Source organism: Pseudochaenichthys georgianus, unplaced genomic scaffold, assembly GCF_902827115.2.
Source record: "Pseudochaenichthys georgianus unplaced genomic scaffold, fPseGeo1.2 scaffold_690_arrow_ctg1, whole genome shotgun sequence".
Taxonomy (NCBI): Eukaryota; Metazoa; Chordata; class Actinopteri; order Perciformes; family Channichthyidae; genus Pseudochaenichthys; species Pseudochaenichthys georgianus.
The window spans coordinates 41,939-55,018 of record NW_027263244.1 but is presented as its reverse complement, the minus strand read 5'-3'; the positions used below and the strand labels follow the sequence as shown (position 1 = coordinate 55,018).

The 13,080-nt window shown below is 43.7% G+C and overlaps 1 protein-coding gene across 1 annotated transcript; it reads left to right on the top strand.

The window, feature by feature from the left end:
* Window positions 1-9,211: 9,211 nt before the first annotated feature.
* LOC117443855 (gastrula zinc finger protein XlCGF57.1-like) lies at window positions 9,212-10,357 on the top strand (the record flags this gene model as incomplete). Its single annotated transcript, XM_034079673.2, has 1 exon — window positions 9,212-10,357. A coding segment is annotated over one exon (1,076 nt), but the record flags the coding sequence as incomplete, so codon positions are not given.
* Between the last annotated feature and the right edge of the window lie 2,723 nt (window positions 10,358-13,080).

The following is a 13,080-nucleotide window of genomic DNA, read 5'->3' as shown; positions in this document are numbered from 1 at the left end:
CCACTGTCGCGTTGAAGCGGCCCCTACGCAGGCCGCCGTGTGTAGGGGCCGTGAGGGCGGACTGGCCATCAGGACCAGGGACGTGCACAGACATTTGGAGGGGCTGTTGCTCTCAACTAGAAAAAGGGCCCTGCCCCCCCCCCCCCCCCCCCCCCCCCAGAAAAAAACATAAGACCTTTTGAACTTTTTTCTAAATTAAATCCAGGGAAATCTTTTGTTTTTTGGCCCATATCTCATTAAAATATCTAATGTTACTAACTATTAAAGAAAACATGGACAATTCTGTTTTAATGTTGGCTAGTTTGACCATTGTAACTTCTGTGCAGACATACTGATGAAACAGGGCTTCTAAGTACTTTCCTTAAATAAACTCACTAATTAATTAAACCAGTTCAATACGCATTATTCTTATTCTTATCATTCTTTATGAGCGCAGTAACGGTAAGGTATCTAATTACTTATTTAGGATTCCATCACATAATGACAGAGATGGTCAAACTAAAGTAGAGACATGGCAGAAATCCTACAATGAAGCGGGAAGTGAAGTGTTCTCCTGAGAGGGCGATCAAGAGAAGAGAGCGAGCGGCCCCGTTGAGGGAGTTCACGGATGGAAAGACAGAAGCACAATAACAAGTATAGCCTATTTAGATTGTTTTGGTGTAAATAACCGACGGTGTCAAGAGGAAGTAAAGTCCCTGGTTTGTCCCCGACTCTAACTGCCATGAGAAAACTCAAAATCAATTTAAGCATATTTAAAAACGGGCACAGATTGACCCGGGGATTTGCCACCAAAGCCAGGTGGGCATTTGGTGTGATCACCAGCCACATGAGGCGGAGGGCTGTCCTTTGCTTCCAGCGGTCAGATTGTAAACAAAGTCACGTGACTGGGCGCAGATGACAGCGCTGACGAGGTGTGCTTTATCGCAGCGAGACGCTACAACACTAATTGTGGGATTATCATGTTCATTCGGCCACAACAGAAAAAACATGAACCTCTCGCTCTCTCCAGAGGGGCAGGTCAGCCACAAATGACAAAAGGGCCGTTGCCCGGGCAACATTAGCCCGTACCTGTGCACGAATCCCGATGGGCCGGTTGGACGATGTGGGCCGGTGTTCCGGATTAACTGGTTCCCCGATCAACTGGTTTACAGAGGTGGGGGCGTGGCCTTCGACTGAGATACACATTTCGATCGCTTCTTCTGTCGTTTACATAAATCTGTTGGTATATGTGGCTCGGTAGGAACACTTTGATGCACTTTCAGTCCCAGTGTGTGAGGCTGTGGTTACGATGGAGATATCCGGACGCGAACAGCGAGGACTACAAAAAGAAAAACGAGTGGGGATGTCTGTTCAAAACGTTGCAAGCTCCAATAAATCATTTAAAGCAGCTATTGTTGCCAGACCTATCACTGAGTACCGTTCCTAATGTGATGCCAAGTCCACCTGAGACCTGAGCACACCTCCAGCAGCCTCCAGGGAAGCACGCGGTGCTTCCTCACAGTCTGAAAGCAGCGTGGAGAAGTCTTCAGCTGTGGACTGTGATCCTCTCGGGTAAACATCCGCCCAGCTTAAACTGTGTTACGACTTCTGTGGCTATCGACCAGCGGTCATGTTTGATATGAAAGACTACACACGTATCCCTTATATAAACAGCATTCTGCAGCACTCCAGCAGGGCTGCACGATTTTGGGAAAAAATCTAATTGCGATTTTTCTGACAAATATTGTGATTGCGATTCGAATTGCGATATTTGTTTTTAAGCTAAGACAGGCACTTTCAAAGCACTTGGATCAATCTGTCTATCACCTTCTATCATGGGCCACTTCTGATTGATTAACAATGGCTGGTACATGTGGAGCACAGCACCTCTGATTGGTGTGGAGGACTGACACACAATAAAAAAAATAAAAATTGTAAACAAAAAAATTGTTAAAAAATGTTAAAAAAATCGCAGTCTTTGCGATTTGATAATCACATCATTTAAAATCGCGATTTCGATTTAAAATCGATTAATCGTTCAGCCCTACTCACCAGGTAACGTGTGACTGTTAACTCGTTTTGCAAAGAGCAGAAATGTCATTGCTGGCGGTCATTAATGTTGGTCTCTGCAAACACTATGAGGAATCCTCTATTCAAACATTCAGCATCGACATGAACACAACAGAGTTCATGCTGCACTCAAACCCGAGTCCCAACAGCAAAGATCACTCGGGGCCTGCGCGTTGCTGGTACAACTCAACACGGCACCTTATGGAGAATCATAAATTAAATGTTCAACATTCCATTTACCTGACGCTTTTATCCTATACTATAATATGTATGCTATAAGTGTAGATACATTCGCTCACATTATAAATGATGGTCGGGTTGCATCTTTCTGGAGCTTTTGAACAAGGTTCATCCAAGAGATTAAAGTGTGGTTACACATATAGTGTGTAACACTTTGTGTAGATCCGTGGCGCACCAGCAACGCGCAGGGCCCGAGTGATCTTTGCCGTTGGGACTCGGGTTTGAGTCCAGCATGAACTCTGTTGTGTTCATGTCGATGCACACTGAATGTTTGAATAGAGGATTCCTGATTAAATGGTTTTTTTGTGAAGTAACATACTTTCGTCGCCGGCCGGCCGATACATGCCGCGCATTGAGTGGGTCTGTCTGTCAATGAGTCCCCGGCCGCTTTGCTGCTGATCAAACACTAATGCCCTCGATGGGTCTCTGTCATTCAAGCTCGGGAGGGTGTGTGTGTGTGGCGCGAGCGAGCAAGAGGGAAAGCAGGCGCACCGGTTACGTGTATTGTTGTTGTTAGCATCTGGTGCTAGCTAGCAGCGCTAACGGATATAAGGAGCTGTTTCTCCAACAAGGTGGAGGAGAGTCCTCTGCTGTCAGACTGAGAGACTGATAACCTCAGCTCACGTGAGGTAAAGGACTCTGAGTGTTTAGATAGTTCACTTAGTCTCAGTTCTCTGTGGGTCTCAAACGGTTTGGTCTCCCTTTATGTAAACACATATTCCATTTGAGGGGGGAGTGATTAGTGAAATATGCATGAATAATAAATAAAATGTTAACTAGGTGAAAAAAGGTAAGATAAACTATTAAAACTTGTTGAGAGCTAAAACTAGTCTTTGCTGCTGCCTCAAAGAGGAGCAGGAGGGAGAGGAGGGACAGGAGGGAGAGGGGGGACAGGAGGGAGAGGGGGGACAGGAGGGAGACAGAGGAGGGAGACAGGAGAGGCTGATTCAGGAGCACAGACACACTCACAACTGAACCAAACACAAATAAATAAACAAGTTTCAGTGTTTTTTCATATTGGTCATGGCCATGTTCTTATGATGTTATGATTATCTAAATGTATACAGTTCTGTTTCATGTGGGTGTAGTCTCTTTATTTGCCCCTCAAAGTGCACCAGATTGATGCATTTAAGTCCAGCATTTAAAACAAATCTTGCCGGGGGAGCATGCCCCCGGACCCCCCTGGAGGGTCTTAGGTCCACTCCCACTAAAATACGTTCACATGAATAGGTTCCTAAATAGATTTGCACATTGTTTTAAATGGTAACCCCTGTCCATATGTTTATTTGTGGGTAGTACAGAGTGTTTCCCACAGATCTGAAATATACTTGGGCGGGTGGTGGCAGCGGGCAGGGGGGGGGGGGGTGCCCGAAAAAAAAAAAAAAAAGTTTTAACAACATGTTTATTTATTGACTTTTCATTCCTGTATAATCATTTTGCACAAAGATGGCGCTGTTCGTCAGAGCACTTCATGCTTCTGGGATTTCATGAAGAACAGCTCCAACGCCTGTGTGTGTGGGAACACCTCTGGTGCTGGTCCATTAACTGCCCCCCCCGCTAAGAGTTTATTTTTTATTTTGGAGTTAAATGCATCAATCTGGTGCATTTTGAGGGGAAAATAAAGAGACTAGATCTATGGAAACACCTATATTAAACAGAACCGTATACATTTCAATAATCATAAAATCATGGCCATAACCAACAACATACCATTTCCAATATGAAAAAACACTGAAACTTGTTTATTAATTTATTTTTGGTTCATTTATAGTTGTGAGTGTGTCTGTGCTCCTGAATCAGCCTCTCCTGTCTCCCTCCTCTCCCCCTCTCCCTCCTCTCCTCCCTCTCCCTCCTCTCCTCCCCCCCTCTCCCCCCTCTCCCTCCCTCCTCTCCCTCCTCTCCCCCTCTCCCCTCCTCTCCTCCCCCCCTCTCTCTCCCTCCTCTCCCTCCTCTCCCCCTGCTCCTCTTTGAGGCAGCAGCAAAGACTAGTTTTCTCTCAACAAGTTTTAAAAGTGTATCTTACCTTTTTTCACCCAGTTAACTTTTTATTTATTTATTCATGCATTTTTTACTAATCACATTACATTTCATTTAGCTGACGCTTTTATCCAAAGCGACTTCTAATGACCGATTACAGGGACATTCTCCCTGGAGTGACTGAGGGCTCAGTGCCTTGCTCAAGGGCACTATTGGTGGTGTTCTTTGCGGGATTTGAACTCACAGCCTTCCGATCTTCAGCCCACCTCACTATCCATTAGACCAGGGGTACTCAAATACAAATCTTAAAGGTCCAAAATAAATGTTTCAATAAGACAAAGGTCCGTTTATTATGGTCATTCAAACTTTTAAACAATTGCAACAAGATTCTTACCACGAGGTTGCAAAAACAAAAATAATCTGTATGCAGCAGTTTTCATTGTTATTGCGTCTGTGCTTGATCCCTCAGAGTCGCAGTGTAAGAGCTGCAGTTATGAATAAAGGCAGCTGCACTCTTTTTCATTCAGCATTCCCATTATTGCTTTATAAATGTCTTGCCCCCTTGTGTGTCCACTGAGGTTCCTCAGGCCCAACACATCTTCAACAAACTCCCCTTTGCCTCATCATAAAAACTCACAAACACCAGCAACTGAGCATTGTCAGTGGTGTCAGTGGACTCACCCACAGCTAAGGAAATGCACTGTGCATTTTCTATTCCATCACAAAGCTGATTAATCAAATCACCAGCCAGTATTTATGTTCTTCTGGTTGCTGTGGAATCTGAGAGGGGATTTGCTTGATTTGACCTTATTTCCTCTTTGTGTTTGCCTTCAACATGGTACATCACTTCAGTCATGCATTCTTTATACTTCAGTTATTATCCAGTGGAAAGTCCTTACCTACTGGCCTAGTTCAATCAAAGTGGTTACTTTTGTTTGGCTGGGCAGTGTAGTTTTACACACCGTCAGTGCGCTTTGATTCAATGCTGAGTGCAGCCACACTGACAGTCTCTTCTCTGTCAGTGTAGACCGCAAATACCTCATTCCTTCAGCGCTTGGGTCCGAATGCTTCTCGCTTTGCGCCATCCCGTTCAAATGAAATCACCGCCAATCATATGGCCACGCTCGCGCCAGGACCGGGGGAGGGGTTACATGACGTGCATCTTGTGCTGCATTCACTTGCACTCAGACATTAGAGACTTTCTCTCATAAATGTCCGATGAGCCACAACTTTTCTTTCAAAACAAAGCTGCCAACTGGGGTGGCAGCTGGGGTGGCAAGGCCTATTTTTAGGCTGTCAGTGGCCACCCCGGTAGGTTACTAGGCTAGGCTACTAGCTACAGTACAGACGGAACGAGATGAGCTGTTGACTCTCGCTCTGATTTTATTTATTTTTTTAAACTCTCGCTCTGACTCAGACACACATTTTTCCCACCCGCATTCCGCGAAGACCCGCCCTACTGTGCCTCTGATTCGCAGATTGTTTGGGAAAAAACGCTGACGGGATGCTGAATGTGATTGGACCAATGCGTTGACAGACACAGTGGAACAGGACATGCAGAGCGCTGTTTGCAGTCTATGGACATAGCGGATCATTTTGACTCGTTGCGTTGTGGCGATGTCTCGCAGATAACACAGATAATACAGATAATACATATGAAAAGTATAATTTGCTCAGAGTCCAGAGACAGTTGTGGTTCGGTCCGGATCCGGACCGGAGTCCGGACTTTGAGGATGCCTGCATTAGACCAATCACTATCCTCTCAAATGGAAATATGTGTTTACATAACTGGTGACCACACCGTTTGAGACCCACTGAGAACTTAGACTAAACACTCAGAGAGTCCTTTACCTCACCTGAGCTGAGCTTATCCCGAGCTTGAATGACACACAGAGACCAATCAAGGGCTTTGATTTATGATCTGTAGGACAGTGGCCATGTCGGCAGGCCACATCGTGTGGACAGCCAGTCCCCCTGTGTGAGGCAGACCACTTAACAGGCCAGAAGGAGGCGAGATCAGTGCAAGGGAGCGAGGGATCATTGTCCACAAGTTAATCGATCGCAGATGGCGTTGTGGTCACGGAAAAATAAAAAAAAAATTATAAAAAAAGGTTATTAAAAAATTATATAAAAAAAAAAACTAAATGGGTCGCGAAATATACCCGGGCGGCCGGGCGGCCGTTAATATACCTGGGCGGCCCGCCAAAGTATAGTCTATGTGTGGGGTGGGAACCCCTGGTACATTTAAACCAGGGATGGGCAACTTTGATGGTGGTGGGGGCCACATAATTGATGTACTGGCCACCAGGGGGCCGCAGATTCACTTGGAACACACAAAAATTCCATGTGTTGTATGTAATTATTAACAAATATACTAAGTCTGACATCTTCATTGACATTTTACAATCAAAGGGAACATCCCCAATAAATGGGAACATCCTCTAATAAGCTCACTCAACAAATATGAGTTCACAGAAATGTTATTTCATTTGTACAAGTGGCATGTTTGTATTGAACAGGTTATTAAACAGTGGAATAAAGCTATTTTAAACTATTGGAAAGCACGGAAAGTGTGTGTGTTGAGATGAACCCAGACATTAGTTGTCTAACTTGAACCTAAAACACCAGTCTCTGCATTCTCCTTATTCCACAATAAGGGGAATGTCAACACGCCCGCACTCTGCTGTTCCTCAGCGCCACTCCCCCCCCCCACTCTGCTGTTCCTCAGCGCCCCCCCCCCCTCCGCTGACATTATGAATGAAAAGCGTAGTAATCATAGATCACACGGCAGGGTCCGTGACAGTTTGTTTTCATCTCATTTCAAATAAACAAAGTCTTTTTAAGAATATTAAACTTTTTTCGCCAAATTCAGATGATAAATACAACTTTGAAGCTAAAGGCATAAATACAAGAGGCAACGTAACGTCTCAGCAGGCAGAACAACAGCCGGGAACAAACACAATACACACAAATGCATCACAGATTATTTTGTGGTATTTGAAATCATGTACGCAGCTCGCGACGTAACTAGGAGTCTAGTGGACGGTATCAGTACTACAAGTAAAACAAAAAAAAAAAAAAAAAAATGTAATTAATTTTGTTTTAATTAATTACGTTGTTTATAAATTAATATGAGGGCCGCAAAAAGAGGAGGTGGGGGCCGCGCATGCGGCCCGCGGGCCGCCATTTGCCCATCCCTGATTTAAACGATAGGCTGTCACTACGGGCAGCAACGCTGTAAATATTCACAAATACATCCAGCTCCATGGCAGAAAAGAAAACTGGCTGGGTGTTTGATTCCCGGCCTGACTTATTGTCCCAGTCCGGCCCTGCCTTCTTCTTCTAGGTCTCTGTGATCCAGAAACCCCCAGTCTAATCTCCTCGCTAGTAAACACCTTTTTAAAGTCTTCTTTCACATATTCAGCTTCTTTCTTCTTTATCTTACTCATCACTCACCTTTTAAACTATATCTTTGTTTTACTGTCCGACACTGAAATGATTTACCACCTGTTATTATTTAGATTGTTTATTACTATAATAACATTAACAAGGTGTGCCTTTGAAATATGTGTTTACTTTAATGTTGACCAAACCGTTTGAGACCCACTGAGATAATTTAGACTAAAGTGAATTATCTAAACACTCAGAGAGAGTACTTTACTTCACCTGAGCTGTAGTTATCAGAGCCTCTCACTCTGAGCTGTAGTTATCAGAGCCTCTCAGTGTGAGCTGTAGTTATCAGAGCCTCTCAGTCTGAGCTGTAGTTATCAGAGCCTCTCAGTCTGAGCTGTAGTTATCAGAGCCTCTCAGTCTGAGCTGTAGTTATCAGAGCCTCTCAGTCTGAGCTGTAGTTATCAGAGCCTCTCAGTGTGAGCTGTAGTTATCAGAGCCTCTCAGTGTGAGCTGTAGTTATCAGAGCCTCTCAGTCTGAGCTGTAGTTATCAGAGCCTCTCAGTCTGAGCTGTAGTTATCAGAGCCTCTCAGTCTGAGCTGTAGTTATCAGAGCCTCTCAGTCTGAGCTGTAGTTATCAGAGCCTCTCAGTGTGAGCTGTAGTTATCAGAGCCTCTCACTCTGAGCTGTAGTTATCAGAGCCTCTCAGACTGAGCTGTAGTTATCAGAGCCTCTCACTCTGAGCTGTAGTTATCAGAGCCTCTCAGTCTGAGCTGTAGTTATCAGAGCCTCTCAGTGTGAGCTGTAGTTATCAGAGCCTCTCAGTGTGAGCTGTAGTTATCAGAGCCTCTCAGTGAGCTGTAGTTATCAGAGCCTCTCAGTCTGAGCTGTAGTTATCAGAGCCTCTCAGTCTGAGCTGTAGTTATCAGAGCCTCTCAGTGTGAGCTGTAGTTATCAGAGCCTCTCAGTCTGAGCTGTAGTTATCAGAGCCTCTCAGTCTGAGCTGTAGTTATCAGAGCCTCTCAGTCTGAGCTGTAGTTATCAGAGCCTCTCAGTCTGAGCTGTAGTTATCAGAGCCTCTCAGTCTGAGCTGTAGTTATCAGAGCCTCTCAGTGTGAGCTGTAGTTATCAGAGCCTCTCAGTCTGAGCTGTAGTTATCAGAGCCTCTCAGTGTGAGCTGTAGTTATCAGCCTCTCAGTCTGTGCAACAGACACAATAACCAAACAACTTCCTTATATAAAATAAAACACTGAGGAAACATTTAACTGCACTATCAAAACTTCTACTTTAGAGGTCGAAGTACATTTTTCTGATACAACTTGCACTTAAATAAGGTCTGAATGCAGGACTTTAACTACTAGAGAAGCATTTCCATCCTATAGGCGCAGAGTAGCTGTGATTGGTCCCCAAAATAATTGATAGTTTACAATCTGGCTGAACTGGAAGCGGTATGCAAGTATATAAACGAAGGCATTGATTAAGGCTGCAAAACTACTCAAATTGTTAAGGCGATTAGATTTTAAATTCTAACACAGTTTTTCCTGTTTCCTGCAGACGTCCAGCAGCTGGTGGTTAAAGAAGAGGTTCCCCCTGAGCAGCAGGAGTGGAGCTCCAGTCTGGACCAGGAGAACCCAGAGCCCCCCCCAGACATTAAAGAGGAACAGGAGGAACTTTGGAGCAGTCAGGAGGGAGAGCAGCTTCAAGGGCTGGAGGAGGGAGATATCACCAAGTCCACATTCACTCCTGACCCTGTGAAGAGTGAAGATGATGAAGAGAAACCTCAGTCCTCTCAGCTTCATCAAAGACAAACTGAACACATGGAAACAGAAGCTGATGGAGAGGACTGTGGAGGACCAGAACCAGCCAGGAGCTCAGATCCAGAGAGACATTTACAACCAGAGACTGAGGACAACCCTGGCGACTCTTCTGAACCAGAGACTGAGGACAACCCTGGAGACTTTTCTGAAGACACTGAAGACAGTGCTAGTTGGAGGGAGACCGGAGAACCTCAGTCAGGTTCAAACTCTCAGGAAAATAATCAAAACCCTGTCAGCAATTCAAGGTGTAGTGCTGGAGAGAAGCGCTATAGATGCTCTCAGTGTGAGAAAATTGTTTCCCGCAAGTCAAGTCTGAATATACACATGAGAATCCACACAGGAGAGAAACCATACAGCTGCTCAGTCTGTACGAAATCTTTTACAAGGAGATCTAGTTTAAAGTACCACATGGCAGTTCATACTGGAGAGAAACCATTCAGCTGTTCAGTCTGTGAGAAATGTTTTACAGCGAGATCTAGTTTAAAGACCCACATGAGAGTTCATACAGGAGAGAAGCCATACAGCTGCTCAGTCTGTAAGAAATATTTTAAATGTACTGGACATTTAGATTCACACCTTAAAACCCATACAGGAGACAAACCATACAGCTGCTCAGTCTGTAAGAAATATTTTACACTAAAGGGACATTTAACAATTCACATGAGAGTTCACACAGGAGAGAAACCATATGGCTGCTCAGTCTGTGAGAAATCATTTACACAGGTTAACAGTTTAACTAAACACATGAGACTTCATACAGGAGAGAAACCAGACAGTTACTCAGTTATAAAAAATCATTTACAAAATATGTAGATTAACCTGTTCATGAAACTGTGTCTCAGGGCTTCTTAAAATGTAATAAACTATGAAATTGTCATACTCACTTAACGGGAAGAAACTCTGCTAACTGCCGATATGAACCATTTTTACCGAAACAAAACACAAGTCTTACAAGAAGCGTCTAAATGAGCCCTGAATATAAATACTTTAGTACTTATCGGATCTGCACAAACAAGCTTTGCTCGCAAGGTGATATTCCACAGATTCCATACCTATAAGTATCATCACTGAGCGATCAGAACTCGCGACAGGGGAAGCAAAACCAGACAACACACCACAGAGCTTTAGGTAGCCAAACACGGAGATATGCTCACCTTTATCTGTTATTCTGATCTAAAGTTGTCTTCAATGGCATTAAAACGAGAAACGCGGCTGAAGGTTAATCCATAGGTTAATCCAATGTGTATGTCACTTTGATTTTTTTTTTGATAATCCATAATTCCATTTTTATGTCAAAAACTGACTTTTCATATTAGCTGCTAATGATAGCTTCCAGAGTGTATGACAGCTTCCTGTTTTGGGTATTACATTACATTGCATTAACTGACGCTTTTATCCAAAGCGACTTACAATATGTGCATTCGACCAACAAGATACAAACTTGAAGAAAACAGAATCATATAAGTACATCAGGTGCTACTCAACTGGCTTTAGATAAGCCAGTCCTTTATTAGTATATAAGTGCTTTGTTAGTAATTCTATCGCTCGAAGTGGAGTCGAAAAAGATGAGTTTCAGTCTGGAGGATGTGCAAGACCAGACGAGCCGCTGCATTCTGGATGAGCTGCAGAGGTCGGATGGCACATGCAGGTAGACCAGCCAGGAGGGAGTTGCAGTAGTCTAGGCGTGAGGTGACGAGAGCCTGGACCAGAACCTGCGTCGCTTTCTGGGTCAGGTGGGTAGTCTGGCTACGCGTCACTCTCACTCCTTATTTGGTAACGTGTGTGTATGTGGAACCTCCCTTCGATTCTATTGGCTCTAGCGATTAGAAAGAGATGTCAATCATCAAAATCGAGCAAGGGGGCCAGAGATAGGTCAAATCCACCCAGATGACCCCAGATGTGTTTTTTTTTGCTAAATCTCTCTAAAAAGGTCAAATTTCTCTTGTTTTGCATCAATCTTTATACGGGGTACTTATTATATGTTATAGTTTGGATTCCTAAAGCTTTTAGTCTACCATCCCATCATTCAAGGGTGGCTTTCACTATAAGTAATGGGTTATTTTTGGACGGACACTATAATTTACATTTTGTTACTGTGTTCAATCTGACTTTACTTAAAAACATCTATTGATTCTGACTTTTCTACATCCAGCTCACAGGTTTATCATTGCTTTGAGAAAAAAGATGATTAATTTACCCCTTTTAGAAGGGAAGATTTAGGGTTAGGGGTTAGATAAGGTGCATGGTGGGGGGCTCCCTTCTGCAGGTATATACGGGAGCTGGACATGCCGGATGTCTCCGTGCTGCTCTGTTAAAAAAAGTGCTATGTTTTTATTTGGTCTTTTTGTTCCTTTTATCGTTTTACATCGTTTGATTTCTACTTTTTCATTACGTTATTAATAATGGACTTAGACTCACAGCCTTTGGTTTTTGATTTTGCTGTTTTATTGGTCCTGTCTCAGTCCTTTTTTGTTTTAAAAACAAAGAAAAAAACCGTTATTCTTACTATGATCTGTGTATCGAAGCCTTGTATACCTTCTTTCTCCCATTGTTGTCAAAATCTAAATATAATAGACTTTGAAGTACATTTGCTGTTCACATGTATAATTTTTCTTTCTTTTGAATCTATTTTCTCACGTACAAATGTTTAATGTGTAATACATATTGCATTTGCACTGTCAATTGAATATCTTTCAATAAAGCAAAGCCTTACTAAAAACGACAAAAAGAAGTGAAGATGGTCATTTGTTCTGGGAATGTCAGAATGTCATTTTCGAGCCTGAGACCTGAAAAACAGGCTGGGAGCTGAACAGGTTAAAGAAACACACGAGGAGGCACATAACCAATCAGCCGCAGTGTTTCAGACTGAAGATGGATGACCGAGCTACATCTGATGAGACACATGATGAGGCCGAAGTGACTGATGATCGGAAAGATTCCCTCAGTCCGTTTTAAAATCTCTAAACAGTAACAAAGGTCCTGTCGGTGCTATAAGACGCATCACTAACAAGCTACCAGTCAGAGCGCCGGGGGAGGGGAGACCTGGGCCCTCATTTATAACGCCGTGCGTAGGATTCACGTGGGAAGGTTGCTTACGTAGTAGAAATCTAAAAAAATAGGTACAGAAATGTCCCGACATTTTCCGATTGACCAAACATTGCGTACCTGTGAGGAAAGTGCGTACGGCACTTCCTACGCCGGATTCCCTTTATAAATCACAATCGACTCGAAATGCAGTGCAGCTTTTGCGGGCTTCACGTAACGCCCATATTTGCCTATAAATAGTCAAAGAAACGCCCATTCATTCATTCATCCTGACTGACTGCAGGAAGGAGAGCAGGAAATTACGACAGAACAGCTAAAAAAGATCTCACACCGTGTCAGATTGTGGTTATTTTGGGGAGGTGGAGATAAATCACATTGTTTGGTGGATGCAGGTTGACCAGAGTAGCAGCATGGAGGTCGGATCGTCACCAACATAAATAAATAAGTGGTCCGAAAAAAGTTAATGACAAAAACAACATACACAGCCTTCCTCAGGCAGTGTGTGTGTGCCGGGGACAGGAGACCCCCCTTGATGAGAGACTAAGAAGTGATCGGGGAATC